At 52.6% G+C, this 15,921-nt stretch overlaps 1 protein-coding gene across 1 annotated transcript; it reads left to right on the top strand.

Annotated features, from left to right (window-relative positions):
* The first annotated feature begins 1,904 nt into the window (after positions 1-1,904).
* Dsor1 (mitogen-activated protein kinase kinase 1) lies at positions 1,905-13,731 on the top strand. The gene is made up of 6 exons (XM_003745986.2): positions 1,905-2,067; positions 9,777-9,963; positions 11,130-11,403; positions 11,568-11,764; positions 12,221-12,474; positions 13,180-13,731. The coding sequence occupies exons 1-6, from the start codon at positions 1,970-1,972 to the stop codon at positions 13,331-13,333; spliced, it is 1,164 nt and encodes a 387-aa protein (XP_003746034.1). The 5' UTR covers positions 1,905-1,969; the 3' UTR covers positions 13,334-13,731.
* Positions 13,732-15,921: the final 2,190 nt, after the last annotated feature.

Here is a 15,921-nt window from a genome sequence, read left to right as displayed (position 1 = left end):
GCAATTTCAAATTAATCGTTACCTAAAAGAATCGTGTGAGGAGCGGGAATGTTGTAATGTATTAGAGGCGCAGAGAGCTCTCTGTGGCAAAGAGCTGATGAAACGACGGATGTCGACGAAGGACCGGCTCCTCCTTTGAGCATCGGGGATGAAATCCCAGAAACCGCTGAGCATCCCGGTTCCTCGCAGGATGCCGAGAGGTGTCCAACCCCGTAGCTTGACGAGGGATGCCCCGTTGAAGAAGAAAACGAATCGGAGACCCTCCTTGAGGATGACGTGGGGTACGCGGCTTATGACGAGCAGGCGGTTGCTTAATGGCCTCGGGCCGTATCGTCCCCGATCGAATGTAAGTTCACATCAGAACAGATCGAGAAAATCTGGGATTTCCGTCAGACCGAAGGCTGGACGAAGTGCCTGAAAAATGAACGCACCAGAGAATCTACGCTTGAAATCATCCGGAGGCACGCTCAGCGTGGCTTAGGCGAGCGTGAGAAGAACCGAAAGATCCGCGAGATGGTCGGAGAGGAACTCGTCGAGGTATCCATCTAATCCTCGTTCAGACCTTCTCCAGATAAACGACAACTTCACAGGGATGAACTTGGCCGAAGAGTGCGTTGGGAACGCGAATCAAAGTGGCTCCGAATACGAGCCCATTCGAAACCGCACGTTGACATTCAAAGGAGAAATAGAGGAGGCACGGTACGAGATTCTCGTTAAAATCATCATAGAAGCTTGTCGGGATTTATTTCTCAGGGTCCGGTCGCCCGTGAGACCGAGCAATAGGTGTTTCATCATCAAAATCCACAGCGTTTGTTTTAATCAGGTCTAGCACCCGAGGTTCTCCAGAATGTGGAAGTACGCATAGGAGTGCGCCGGGGACCACTTCAATGAGCACATCGGCCTTTTCGAGAGCTTGAGTCAAATTTTATTCATATCTCTGAAATCGCCCGACGCAAAGTGTTCAGCCCATGCCGAATTTCTCCTCCTGAAAGTCGTTTACTGCGGAGAATTTCTTTGTTTTACATGCCTATTCGGCCCCGTACACCTCCACTAGTCATTTCAGTAATGAACGAATATCTATGAAATAGAGTGTGATTGATGGACGTCTCGTATGAGTGCCGTGCCTGACCCATATGCCGAGCGATAGGCCGATGCCGACGCCGTACCGCGCGCGGATGTGAATCGCTACACGGGGCCGAGCAGTGTCGCATGTGTGACCACATAAACAGAGGCCGCCGCGATGGCAGGTCCCGGCCCGAACATGCGTAGCGGACCATCTTCGAGGGCTCATATCTTTTAACTTCGCGTTTGCCCATGAAATCCCCCGGTCACGGCGACTCCCGCGCTCAGGTCTGACTCTGTATCAAGTTTTGTTAAAATCGATCCCGGTCAGGTCGCGATGGTAGCGGTACACTGAGGTTGGTAAGCAGCGGACGGACGGGCGAGCGGGCGCCCTCGCTCTTCGTCCTGGACGAACAAAAATGCGTTCATTCGCTCACCAGCCGGAGGAAGCAAGCAGCGAGAAAGAGAAGGCAAGCAGGCAAGCAGGCAAGCAAGCGAGCAAGCGAGCAAGCGAGCAAGCGAGCAGGCTCTACTCCACCACTGCCGTCTCGAGGATCGTTTCTAGTGTAACCACTAGAACTATAAGAAGCTTTGTGGATGGACAACGCTGAAGTCCTGATGAAGATTCGATAGACCCCGAGTCACGCGGAGAAGCAGCAGCTCCGACGGCTGATCGGTGCCGGAAAAAGTCCCCTATTCTGTGAGCTGTCAGTTCAGTGAGTCAGTGAACGGGTCCTCCGACTTGCCACCAGACGAGCGGAAGCGACAACTGGAATCGAGTCCCAAGCGGAGCCCGGCAAACAGAGGCATCGACAACGAAACGGAGTTGAGATCTGCAGCAGCACCCGTCGCCGAGGGAGAGTTTTGCAGCTGCGGACCTTGCGGTGCGTGAGGTGAATGAATCGCCATGACCACTACTCGAAGCAGCTCGTCGAAAAACAAACTCAACCTAACGCTGCCTCCAATTGAGCCATTCGACCAACTTCTGGACGACAAAATCAATGAGTGAGTTACCAAAGCGACACGCTCTGCTCGAAGATGAAGCGGGGCACAGCGGGACGACGAGGGACGAGCCAGGTGATTGCGGGACACCCTGGACCGTCAGAGTCTCGAAAAGCTGATTGACGAGTATTGAGGGACTCTAGCTACGGTCGCTGCAGTCGCTGTGGACCGTTACGGGATGCCGACCTGGCGATCTTACAAGTGGTTGTCGATGCCACGCAGAAAACGCGTGCGGAAATTTTCTGTCGGACACTTGTTTGCATCCTCCCGGACCGCGCCTGTTTATGGAGCACTGGCCACCGTTTTCGGCTTCCTTTCGTTCTTTCCGTTTTATGGCGCATTCGATACGAGCCCGGATGCGAACACGTCCTTCCAATCTGACACGGGGGGGAGCCGAAATTCTCCGAGCTCTAAACGAACGCCCATTGTTCGACCGAATTTGAGTACACACGATCCGAGTCTCGAGGGCGGGAGGACTCTCTTTACCCGGGGGCTCGGTAGTATCCGTCTGGAATCGCTGCAGTGAGGGTGTTATGAGCGCAATCGACGATTTTGCTGTGCGTGCATGATAATATCCCTTATCGGGAGTTCGTGTCGTCAAGTTGAGGGAACTCCAACCGAATATGTCGGACGAGCTCCGAGGGAATCGGTGTTAATATTCATCGCGCTATTGGATCCGCGCCGCGCCTCAGACGGAAACTCTGCCGGAAAATCGGAGTTCCTCGAAAGAGTTGTGTCTGGAGAAAAATCCATTAATTTTTGAGCCGTGTCATTAAGTCATCTCCCTAGCCTTTTATTAATCTGTCTCCTCGACTCGGCTCCTTCCATATACGCACTTATAGCTCTTGACGCGAGCCTCAATCTTCCGGTTGACGACCCTCGACCTTACCCGAGCAAACAAAGTTAGGCGCCTCGGGTCCCGCTCATGAATTGATTTTTGTGTTTCGTCCCGTGCTCAGACTCCGAACGGGGTTGCCAAGTGTGATTTGTCGGGGCACATCTATTCTAAAAGGAAAGTGCCAACCTTCGAATGCTTTGTCGTCCGACGTCTCGGAATGAGTAGTCAGAACATGGTTCCGAAGAGCTACGACTTCTGCAGTCGACTGTTGCTAACATATTCAATCCCGATCTGAGCGTTCGAATTTCACCCCAGAGACCCCCCTCCGCGCCGAGAATGTTTCGATATTCCCATTTACTCTCGCCGCTCTCCGATCTAGTCTCAAGACATCAGGCTCGCCTGGTTGGGGCCGCAGAAACTTTTCGCGGCCCGGACACGAACAATTATCCTCGGTCCCATCCTGACGAAGGTTTTTCTGACTGAGAAAAGTACAGCATATCATATGGAACATGGCCCGGTAACGAAGTGTTATATTATCGTTCGCTTGAATGCGCGAGCATATTTTCCATCATTTCTCTCTTCGTTCGCTGCGTCCCGACGGCAACGACTCCTCCCTAGCGAGGGGTAGCCCGAGGCTAGATATTTTCCGCTCCTCTTTCTTCTCATTCCTTTCCGACCGTGGTCGGACGTTGTCAAGGGAAGAGTCCGGACGGAGCAACAAACGAGCGAGCGCGTGCGACCAGCTTGACTCAGCGCCAGTCCTATTAGACCATCCGTCAAATTCGGAAGAGTTCGGCAGAAAACTGTGAAGATGACTGTCCGCCGTGAGAGTGAATCGCAGACAAACGAATGGGCGATTGCTCTGAGGTACGGAATCTTCAAGCGAGCGGCTTGAAACAAGAGCACGCAGCCAACGACCAACCTACAGCCCGGCTGAAAGTCGAGTCATCCGGTGGCCAACGAGTCCGGCGACGCTGAGACTCGACCAGCGGGCTGCCGACCGAGCATTCGGCGCTTCTGCTCGCGTAGTTATACCTCTCGCCGGGCCACCGCTGGCGCTGTCTTTGACCGCGCGAGCGAGCGTCTCTATCGAAGTCCGCAACTTTCTGGTAACCTACGACTGAAGTTTCTGGTTGTCGGCTTTCTGCTCGCGTCACCGGATCGCAGCGGCCCTTCTTCCGAGTCGATTGGCGGAATTTCAACTTCTCCCAGAACCAGGCAGCGGAAGAGCTCACAATATTGTCAATGTTGACCAATCCACGTCAATGGGGACCCAGATTCCGAATATAAGTTCAGGGGAAGGATTCTCATCTGAAGTTTGAAGGCTCCGCTCCGGAGAATTGCTTGGGTATCGCTGTTGCTGGGCACGAAAGCTGCGCTTCGAATCAGCTGCGAAGTGAGCCATCGTGGAGTCGGGTTTTTGTTTTCGGCTGCTCTGGAGGCGCAGTAGGAGCTCAGCGGGAGACGGACAAAGCTTGTGTCCACCAGTAGGACGCCAAGTCAAAGTAGGTTCCACGGGGTCCTGCGTCCCGGAAACTGTGACCGGGGTCTCAGTGCGTGCCTGTCTCCAGGCGGAGAAGAGCAATATTGAAACCATATCCAGCTTTCCGGAGAATTGGATTCTTTTGGACCTGAGCACACGACTTGAAGTTTTGCGACAGCTCCGGCCGGTAACTTTGAGGATCGACAACGCGCCAGGGCGTAGGGGGAACCGTAAACCGGAAAATGAATCGAATCAATTTTCAGTCTGGCGTCGACTATTCAGAAGATTTTCTTCGATGAGATTCCTTCTCAGACCTCCGAACGGTATCTCTTGCTTCCCGGTCGGATACATGAATATACATTGAGAGCTTCATCACCGGGATACTCGGAGTCGGTCGTCGGAGAGCGGGAGCATGCGGGACACGGGGTCGATCCGAGATCATTTCCGAGCCGAATCTTGTTCGGGTCCTTGAAACTCGAATCGTTCAGAGATTCGCTTATCGTGGATCACGTATTGGCTCCGTCGGAGGATACGAGGAGCAGAGTGACTCGATGGGATCACTTCAGTCACTCTCAGATTCTGCGGCCGAATAAGGAGTGAATCGCTCCTCGCGGAGAGGCTTGAGGAAAGACTCGCGGGAACTTCGCCTATCGCTCGAACTGTGTCATCTCATTCGGCTGCAGAATCTGACGGTGCTCGGAGTGATTCCGTCGAGTCACTCCGCTTCATGTATCCTTCCACCGGGCCAATACCCAATCCACGATCATGAATACCTTGAATCTAGAGGAGGTTTCCGCGAGGAGCGATCGATGCCTTCAGTCAACCGTTTGTCGGTCCGCGATTGAGGATTGCCTGGATGCGAGCATAATTCCCGTCCCTCCGACGAGAACAATAATATTCGGTCGATGGGCACGGGAAAGCGATTGGAATCCGTACTCTCTTACCCCTATCGTCTAATGGACAATCTGACGTGCACGCAAAATAGCCGGAATATGCATGACTTCTCCAGGCTTCGACCCTGTTAGGCGAGATTGACTCAAAAACGGCCACGGTCGGTTGGCTTCGGCACGAGAAAAATCTCTCGTCGGCATTGTGGATATCCGACGTTCAATCACGGGAAGTGGTTAGAGGAGACTGTTCTTCTCTTTCGCACGATGCATATTGAGCAGCATGAAACGAAGCGAATAGAAGACGATAGACAAAAACGTTCAACGACTGATTGTTTATATCGTTTCTTGTTGCTTGAACATATATCCGGTGAAACAGCGAACGCGTCCGATAATGGTGACGAATTACCTCAGACGAATCGCTGCCTCGAGACCTCGTGATAAGACGTTACGCTCTAGTGAGTAAGCTCGCTCTCGCTCCTCGACTGGCTGCGAGAGCAAGACATGGGATCGAATCCATCTTCCCCCGAGCTCTAGGCGTTTCTGTGCGGGACCTGAGCTGAGCGTTCCGAAAACGTCTACCAATCGATGATGCACAGACTTGAAGAGCATTGACATACATAGTTTATGTACCTACGATGGGAGGTGGAGGACATGGGAGTTTTTTTTATAATCGGCCATCCTCCGAGCTCGAATTCCTTTTTCCAGAGGGAAGCTACTCCGACATGTATAATGCCCTTCTTGTTCGAAGCCGTCGCGGTCAGATTGGACCGGAGCAGATTGGCACGCATGCCAATTTGTTCCTCTTCCACGGATTCTCGCATATGTCTTCCGCTTACGTATTTGCATCACTCCGGTCTGCGAACATCCTCTGTGCCATTCTTGTTTTTCATAATAATAACATGTCTCCAACAGAACATCGCGTTCTGCAAGCGGCGCGCCGTAACCGATGCCGTCACTGCGGGCGGGCGGGTGGGTCGGCTGGCCGCCGAAAAGGCCCCAGTTTGACAAACGGATATTTATCGGCTGTCCTATTGTACCGGCCCGCGGTCGTCGACGGAGGGAGGAAGCACAAATAGTGCTCTCGCCGAGAGATTTTATGGTTCGTGGCTTGCGCACGGCGAAACGAGAAAGCTTTTGGTCGTTCCCCTTTGCGCCGCCGCGCTGCCGTCGGTCGTCGTCAACGTTCCTCTTCCCTTTCATAAGCTCTAGCGAGCCGTCTAGCCGTTCATGGATCAATCCACCTGCCCGAGGCTGAAATCCTTGTAGCGCAGAACTGCTTACGGATCGGAGGCCACTTGTGGAAATTAGAAGCCGCAGAAGTTGAAATCCTTCGGTGCGCTGGAAGCGCGTCAGCGGGGGCGGCTTGCAGCACCGGTGAGATGGAATCGCCGTAATCGCCAAAAGGAAGCATGAAAGTCCAAGATGTGTCTTATTGGCTGTTATTCGCCTCGGCTGATATTCATTCAGCGTGAAGGAATCGTTCGGAGATATTCACTCCGCGATTACGCACCGTCCTTGCGGCCGCCGTCGATCTCGGCTCTTCAATCGCTCCACGTCATTCCATTGCGGGCATCGAGACCGGCGTTCGCACCGTGTCCCTCAAGTCCTCTCTCAATGCATAGAACAACATATACTTTGTTATCGTTCACGACACATGCCGACAGTTTCTGTCCATGATCTGTTGTGCGGCGTCGACCCCCACCGAGGTACACCCGAGCGTTCTCCCCTCTAGAAGTGGTCGTAGATTCTCATCGACATCCAATCCTTCGGGGACGTCTTCTGCTCTTCTTCGTCGTCTCGGTCTCTCAGTCAATGTCGATGGTTTTTTTCCCGTTCTACAAACACCAGCCTGTGCTTCTGGCCACCTCTTCAGGGTGTCATATGCCTTGATAAAAATTTCACACCTGCCGGCATCGAGCCGGTGATCCCTCGGTGCCGCCACATTTCTACACGTTTTCTCTGAGCTCATTCCGTCGCGCGATAACAGGTCGCTGCAACATTGTGAAAGATGGCCGGCCGGAATTTCCCTCTCGCTCGGAACCGTTAGCTTTGTAATAGCGTCACGACTCCGGTTTCGCTTGTGGACACGTTCCCTTCTGCGAAATGCGGTTCCTCGAGGAATTCCATGCGGTTCCGCCAGCTGGATTCCTTCCAAACATCATCGAATCAATGATGTCGACTCGAAACGTTTTTATACTCCAGGGAGGAGAGAGCTCGGGCTTTTTTCGTTCCTTTTTCCTTCCGGTCCGCTGGGAACTACGGCATCGCAGCGAGTCGGTGAATCGCAGTCGCTTGGCAGGTCTCCGTTCGAGCAATGATCTAAAATTCATATCGATCTATTCGTCTGCTTTTGAAATATTTATAAGCCCTCCTCTCCCCTTCCGGCCAGAATATTTTGTTCGAGTTTTCCGATTCGAGATACTTCGGAGGGCATAATTCCTCTTGCGAGAGATCGCAAGCGAGAGCGACCTTGTCCTACTCGCATTCTCGCAGGTGAGAGCTGGGGTGAAACCTCGTTACAACGACCGCCCTCAACCCGAATTCCTCTGCAGCACGAGCATACTGTCGTCCTTCCGGTACGCGAGCCTCACACGTAGAAACTGAGGTACCTGTCGAATTCGTCGTCGTGAGCTCCCTCAGTCCTATAGGATCCCGTTGCGTAAGTCCGCCTCCTCGCTCAAAAAGTAGAAGTGCATGGGGGAATGCCCTCTCCAAACGCAACGGGATCGAGCGAAAAATTGTACTCTCGACCACGAGCCGGGATCGCGAGCCAATATCAGGACGGAGAGCGGTATGGGGCGGACCCAGAAAACCCCCGCTCGGAAAATATTGATCCGAGGTGAACTTGCGGAGGAGAGAAGAACGGGTGTAAACACAGCATAGCTGGCCCGCCCAGCCGGGCTGAGCGGGACCTACGAAGAGAACTCGCGTGTGAAGAGCCTCGTATGTAGATCCTCCGGGAGTCCCGTCGGAACGATAATGCAATGACAATCTTCGACTGCTTCCCGCATCGCCTCGAGTGTTCTCCCGCAGAGCTTCCTCCGCCCTCTTGTTACTCGTTCATTTGCTGCTTGTGCCCCGGTACCATCGCAGACGGAAGCCTTCACCAATTGAGAGAGAATTCCTCCGCGAACGACTCGTGAGGACGCTCCTTTCTCCGGAGGATTCTCCCTCGAATACTTGAGTGTTGTTTTTATTCGTGCATTCGGAGCTGAATGATTTATTAAGACATCCGGATAAAGTCGCAGAACTTCCTTGATTTTCTTCCGTTCCCTTCCTCACTGAGACACCGCGAATCGAAAGCCGTTGACAACAAGTGACTTCGCTCCGAAAATAAGAGCGTACCTAAACCTCGAAGGTTGAGCTAAGGTCAAGAGTTCGTAAACTCTCCGAGGCATAGAAGATCCGCAGAGTTTGTTTTACAGCGACTTTCGGGATTTGGACGGAGCTTAAGCCAAATCCAAGCTCGTCGAACGGTCGGAGCATTTTTCATTGTTTGCTCCTGTGGCTTCTCAATTTCAGGGAAGTCTCCTCTCACGGACGTGACGGGAAGACTCCGAGCGTTCAAACTTCCAACCACAGCTTGTCTTGACGGCTCCGGCTCAGGCTCGGGAGCGTTAGGAAGCTTCTTCCTTTCCTGTTTCCCTTGCTCTTGAAATTTCACTCCAGAGACTCCCTCGAATGAATAATTCGTCTCGATCGACACAGTCACTAGTCCCATTGCGAAGGGGCGTTCGGCGCAGATCTTCATTCTTTCCTTTTGTGTCATGGGGCGAGGGAGCTGCGAATCACACCAGAGAACCTGGCGACGGAGCCGCGGAGAAATTTCCGAGAGAGATACAATTCATATCGTACAAGAAGGTCCTCCGAACGCGCCGAGTTTCCGTCGAGGTTCGCGTGTTACAGCTCGCCCGCTCCTTGTTCCCTCGCATAGAGCTTCGGGGAACAGCTGATCATTCCCAGGTTCCTGCAGGGAGCGAACGGGGCGGCCGATAATAAAGCGGAAGGGTGTGCTCAGCGTGAGGGACATTCTGTGCTTTTCCGGACGGACCCAGCCGGGGAGGGTCCCGCTGATTCAATCCTGTCCGAACATAACATGTACGCGCCATGAGGAATATTTTACCGAGAAGCGTGCTGCGTACCTGTTTAGAGGTCTCCATCGCAGCGTATGTGTGCTTCTCCCAGAAGACTATCGAAATCCACGGGATCGAGTTCTTTCGTGGAACATACATAATATCCTTGAACCCCACTGAGTTTTAAAGCCAGCCCCTAGACCTCGTCTTCGGAACGGGCATCCCCCAATGCGACTTGAGCTCCCAGATGGACGCAATACGACAAAGGTTGGGACAGGTCTCGTTCGGTGGGACTTTAGAACCCTGGAATCGACGGGACCGTTATTTCTGCAGTAGAGAGGGAGGGGGAGATGAGCTCTGAGGATGATAGGGAGAATTTGTTCAGTCCCAAAAGGTAATCGGATGCTGAACCGCGTGCTTCTTCGCAGGACCCGACACGTCGACACGAGTCTCGAGGCTCTTCGACAGACCTTGGAAGGCTTGGATATCGACGATCAACAACGGAAACGACTCGAGCATTTCATCTCACAAAAACAGAAAGTCGTCGATCTGACCGTGGAGGATTTCGAGAACCTCGGCGAGATCGGGTCAGGCAATGGAGGCGTGGTTAATAAGGTAAGTCCAACTGATCCCATCCCGATTCGGAAATAATTCCGGAAAGAGACGAGGGAGTCGGATCACGAATGACAGTAAAACCGCAATGAAATTCCTCTGGAAACGGACAGGGAACAGGAGAGCTGAGAACCCATGTCGCGACCGGCTGTAGAAGCGCTTGGAAGAGAAGATCCCGAGTCCTGTGGAGGGGTAACGATAAAAGGAATGTCTTCACGACGAGAACGTATTTTTCCCTCGAGGTTTCCGATCGGAACGCTCGCTCATATTTGATACTGCGCTGTGAGCCACGAAGGTGTCTTTGAACACTCCGCGGCTGCCGCAGGCCAAGCCCAGAATCGATTCCACGGATCGTCGGAACTCCGGAGTCGTTCGGAATGAGTTTCTGGACTCACGATTCCGTTTAGTGAGTCTCGACCACTCGGAACAGCTTACGATTGCTGTCACGGGGCGTCTCCCGTTTTTTTCGGGCGCGCAATCAGTCGGGATCGAGAAGGGCATCCCGCCAACCGGCGGCTGCCGAAGAGTTTCCTCCGACCGTTCTTCGGTCCATGTCAATAATTCACGAGCGTGGCTGCCATATGAACAGTGAGTGAGCTCGATTGAAGGAAAGAGAAAACCCCACCGAAGAGACCTAAGTACAAACGGACACGAAGCAAACGAGCTACTCTCAACAACGGCAGAAGCAGCAACTCCAGCGGTAACGACCGATTCGACGCACTGAGTGGCTACCCGCTTGCATCTCAGGCAATCCCTTGGAAAATCGGATCTCTCCGGCTCGCTGTACCGCTTGGGACACTCAAACCACGTTTGCGAACGGCTGAGTGTGTTCTGTGAATCGTCATCAGGGAAACGCTTTCAAAGCGTAGGACTGTAGAGTTCTGCCATGCCTTCAGAAGCGGGAGCATGGCTAAAGTTGTTGCGGCTTCTTAGCTGTTGCGGTTCGAGAGAAATTCCAATCCTTCAAGTCTCCTCGAGGAAGCTCTCCTAGCGAGAAAACTCCCGGATCGATCCGCCAGATTCGCGGGCTAGCTGATGCGGTCCCCATGAGCGGTCGAGGGTCTCGACTGCGCGTTGGATTAAGCGGAGTGAAGCGACGCGGTTTTTCTCGATAATTCTCGGTTTTGTCGAAGCTCGAAATACGATCGAGTGGCTCTGGAAACTTTCAGGTGCTGCACAAACCGAGCGGACTCATCATGGCTCGAAAACTTATTCATCTAGAAGTGAAGCCTAGTATCAGAACCCAGATAATCCAAGAGCTCAAAGTGCTTCACAAGTGCAACTCGCCACACATCGTCGGTTTCTATGGCGCTTTCTACAGCGACGGAGAGATCAGTGTCTGCATGGAGTTCATGGACGGCGGCTCGTTCGATCTCGTTCTCAAGAAAGCCGGTCGAATACCTGAGAATATTCTCGGCAAAGTGACAATCGCCATTCTCAAAGGTGGGTTAGGCCAAGGATCGGCATCTCTCGCATGGTGTCATGAAACGAGACTCAGCGAGCCCTTGTCGATCGAATAATAAAAATGAATAAAAACAGCAAAACATTATGGTGAGGACAACGAATGAATGATGACGCCGTCGACGACTTGACCCCCAACGTTCCAGGTCTGAACTATTTACGCGAGAAGCATCAGATTATGCATCGAGACATTAAGCCCAGCAACGTCCTCGTCAATAGTCGAGGAGAAATCAAAATATGTGATTTTGGTGTGAGTGGCCAGCTGATCGACTCGATGGCGAACTCGTTCGTTGGAACGCGCTCCTACATGTCGCCCGAGAGACTTCAGGGCACCCATTACACAGTGAGTTGCGACCATAGGTTCCCTTCCCACTCTTTAGAACAGGCGAGTCTGTCGATCGTCTGCGCCGGGGTTAAGAGCCGATCGAGCGTCCGACTATGTCTTGCAAGCGGAAACCATGGCGGCGAGGGCTGCCACCAAGACGGGGAAGACACGCTGCCAAACTGGCTATCAGTGTCGCCATTCATGCTATTCGATATCTTTCTCTCCTGCCACCCGCCCCCTCAGCGCCCAATTATGTAGCAAGGGAGGCAATATATCTCCCCGCCGATCACCGACCGACGACCTCCACCGAATCAGAAGGGCCACAAATTACCATCGTAGTCATTTCTTCCGTTCGATATGGCGTTCTCTCTCTTTCCCACCGTCGAGTCGAATTTATTCCTCTTCCGAATGGTGAACGCTCGGACCATTGATCCGCTAGATCAGTCGCTGAAGCTTTTCTCTCAATGTTCGCAGGTGCAATCAGATATCTGGTCATTGGGTCTCTCTCTCGTCGAGATGGCCCTAGGTCGTTATCCGATCCCTCCACCGGACGCGAAGGAGCTGTCGGCCATCTTCGGATCTCAGTACAATCCCTTAAACAACCCCCAGGATCAACAGCCGGCCACAATGTCCATCTTCGAGCTGCTCGATTACATTGTCAATGAACCTCCGCCCACGGTTCCCCAAGGCGTCTTCAGCGATGACTTTAAAGACTTCGTCGATCGATGGTAAGCTGGATAAACGACATCGCGTCCTTAGGTGAAAGGGAGATCAAAATGTGCGCAATCCTCCACGGCGTCGCTAGAGAGGCTCAGGTTGAGCGTTTATGAGCGCCGATCCGACAGACGTCTCCGGAAACAACGTCGCCACCGCCTGTGCTGTACCTGATCAATACTCAACCGATGGCGCGTGGCCGCATCTTCTGCGGTCGACCCAAACGGGGGGAGGGTCTTAGAAAGGGTGAACCGATTCCCAGACACGGTGTTCATCGCGTGGAGTCTGACAGAGATTTCGGAACTCCAATCCAATCTTTCAAGAGCTCGCAGGCCGTATATATGTTTTAATGGAGCGTCTCGCACATCACGCGATTCTTTAAACGTTCCCGGAGCGCGACCCATGGCAGAGGCCTGGTTGAACGAAGAGCGCGGCGAATTCGTGGTGGACCGCGCGACGGAGGCGGCGAGGCCATTCAGTTTTCGGTGGCGAAGAGGGCATTGTGAGACCTACGGTACCGCCACTCGGTGCGTTGTTGAGTTTTCGCGGTCGCCGCTCGCTTCGAGCGTTCAGCCTCTCTGCCGAGGATGGCAAACACCCCCTCTGGACTCCGAAATCGGAGACAGGGATAGGTTCATAATACAGCATGGATTGTGGATTTTGGTGATGTATCGGAGTTGTTGAAGAGATACTGACTCGTTTCCCGTCTGAAATTGCAGCTTGAAACGTGAGCCGACGGAGCGAGGTGATCTGAAAACCCTTATGGATCACCCGTGGATAAAGAGCAGTGAAAACGAAAACGTCGATTTCTCGGGATGGGTCTGTCAAACTGTCGGAGTCACCGAACCTCTGCCGTCCACGCCCGCGGAATGATTCGCTCTCGGCAGAGACTACTACTGGAAACGAGTGCGGCTGGGAAAGTATGGGAAATCGAGAGAAAGGATTTGGAGCGATTGGGAGCAAGAGTCTTTTGTTCTTCTTCGGAAGCAAACAAACGAACCCACGTTTCTCACCCCACAGAATACACCACCAGATAACAGCCACAAAGCTTTATGTTCACCCTGCCAAAATTTCGTCACACGCAAACACGCCATGTATTCCGTGCATCGAGCTCGACCCGGGGAAGTCGTTCGGACGCCTTCTGCGTGACGGACGGACGACGAAAACAAAACGGGAAAAGCGATTCTCCGAACTGAGTCGACCTGAGCTTTCAAAATCTCCTTTCGTGCGCACACACTGCATCGAGATAGCGGCGTCGCCCCGGCGCGCCGGGCTTGTCCATCCTTATAGGACCCGAGGGAAGGAGAGAAAAAAAACCAAAAGCTCGAGGAGGCGCGACGTCCGACCTACGCAGGAGTGACACTCAGAGTTTTCGCGGAGGGTTTTGCTGCGAAGCTCCCGGTGAATTTTTTTCGTCTCGTTTCACGGCAGGGCTCGAATGCAACTCCTCGACAGCATTTCATTTTGACTGGATCATACAGTCGATTTCTCGTGAAAGTGAGAGAGATATGAATACTACAAGAGGTGAAGCTCCAGTATACACCAAAGCAGCCATGGCCGGTCGGAAGCCCATCGGCTCGCCGTAGCATATATTTCTATCCGGCGAGGTACGACGCACGGCCTTCCGGGTCCATCAAATACTCGCAATCCTCATAGCAGTTCATTCCACTTAAGCACCCATTGTGAGGCATTCCTGAATCAATATTCTACAATTTTTGGGCAAGTTGCCATTAATCCCACAATACTCTGGAGACTTCCAAAATCTGCTGAGTTCCAGGGGATGTGTGTATCTGTTCTATCTTGATTGACTCAGACGATCGACTTACCTTATACTACAAGCATTGACAGCGTTCGAAATTGATTGAGTTTTTCGAGAAGAGCTCTCTTCCGACAAGAACGGATTCTTGCATTGTAACCAACTCATTCGAGCAGTGAATCTATCGCTATGCATCCCGCTCGGAAAGATCCCGAAATAAGTCAAACGCTTCACGAATTTGAGGTTATGTGCGACGAGTTGCTGATCCCAATCACGCATCCACACCGGTTCCGGAGGAAAAGAAGACTCCAATTCGATACATTCTCTCACCGATAGGGCAAGTGGCATCTCTCATCTCCGAAGGATGAAATGAATCGAGATTATTTTTGCTTGACCTCTGTGAACGGAGAGAATCCTCTGTTGTTGCGTGAGATGCTCTTATGGAAAACGGCCGCCTCCGGCACGATGGGACGTGTCGACGGAGTATACGGAGGGTCCTCGGAACGCAGAACAAACTAGCAAGCGGAGATCGAATTCAGCAGGCAGCGGATCTGTTCGTGTCTTGTCAGACTTGGAGGGGCCCAACCCGGAAATGTGATCCCTGCAGATCTTCGGATGGGGCACGCAACGAATCCGACTTCTGGCTTCTCATATTAGGGATGTAGAGAAAGACGAATCGAGGAGTCGGAAGTTTCCTCCTTTCCTCTACGTATCATTCGAGTTCAATGATCAGTCCATGAGCGTTAATTCTGTGTCAGATGTCTTGTACCTATTCCTAACCTTCGAGTCCACCGGATTCTCGCCGGAGACGGATCTATATTTGTAAATAAATCATCTGTGATCGGTATAACAGTCGTGTAATCAATCACCGCGTGGGCTTGCGTCCGTGGCCTCCATCGTTCTTCCGGTGGGGCTTCCTATTCTGTCCCTCCATAGGAGTCACATGGTACTGGGAATTCCCCCTTATACGACTCTGTGGGCATGTTACCGGCATGAATATAAGCTTCGAGGTAGAACAAGCTCCTTACGACTCGTGCGGGGCTCACCTTCGAGGCACAAAGACGCCCCGAACCGTAGAACCACATCACTAGTATCGGCTTTGCAAGCCTTATTAGAGCTCGATGCTTGTAGCAGAATTTTCTCCCTCATCCCGAGGAGGCAGAGGGACCGGCGGCAGCTGGCCCGCCGTTGATGAACTGCCAATAGATGAACGAACGAGCTGCTCAGCTATGCAAGATGCATGCCTCGTTTTTGTTGCATTGGTCTACATGCTAAGTGGATGGAGGGTCAAGCGGAAGCAATATTCTTCGCCTAGCTGTGCACTTCGACCGCACTGGAGGGAGAACCTGCGAAGAGCGTTCAAGAGCGCGACCGACTCGGAAAGCTAGGACGGTCAGAGGAACACAATTCGTCGATAGAAAACACCGGAGAAATTGATTGTCAACTGACGAACGTCATTTATAAAGCGAATTTACACGATGAAGGTTCTTGCTTTCGAAATCTTCCAGAGTGGCGCTGTCCCTCGTAACAGACAGCTCTAGCTAAAACCTGTCGTAGCCACCATTTACATCTAAATACGTCATCAAAAGAGCATGAGTTCGCCTCTTCTTTGGGAGACATTCTAGTCTCTAACTAGTCGTCTGTCCTCATTCAACGGGCTCTCTTCTGCTCGGGTAGTTCTTGTTCTGAGTGTTGGCTCCTTCCA

Source organism: Galendromus occidentalis, unplaced genomic scaffold (assembly GCF_000255335.2).
Source record: "Galendromus occidentalis unplaced genomic scaffold, Mocc_1.1 scf7180000077487, whole genome shotgun sequence".
In the NCBI taxonomy this organism is placed as follows: Eukaryota; Metazoa; Arthropoda; class Arachnida; order Mesostigmata; family Phytoseiidae; genus Galendromus; species Galendromus occidentalis.
Note: the sequence above shows the minus strand (reverse complement) of the source record. Positions and strands in the feature narration are given on the sequence as shown.

What these genes read in the sequence shown, in the direction of transcription:
- Dsor1 (XM_003745986.2), top strand. Translation starts at nt 1,970, where the DNA reads ATGACCACTACTCGAAGCAGCTCGTCGAAAAACAAACTCAACCTAACG. An exon ending in CTGGACGACAAAATCAATGA is followed by an intron (nt 2,068 to 9,776) that starts GTGAGTTACCAA and finishes GCTTCTTCGCAG; the next exon opens with GACCCGACACGTCGACACGA. An exon ending in TTCAGGGCACCCATTACACA is followed by an intron (nt 11,765 to 12,220) that starts GTGAGTTGCGAC and finishes CAATGTTCGCAG; the next exon opens with GTGCAATCAGATATCTGGTC.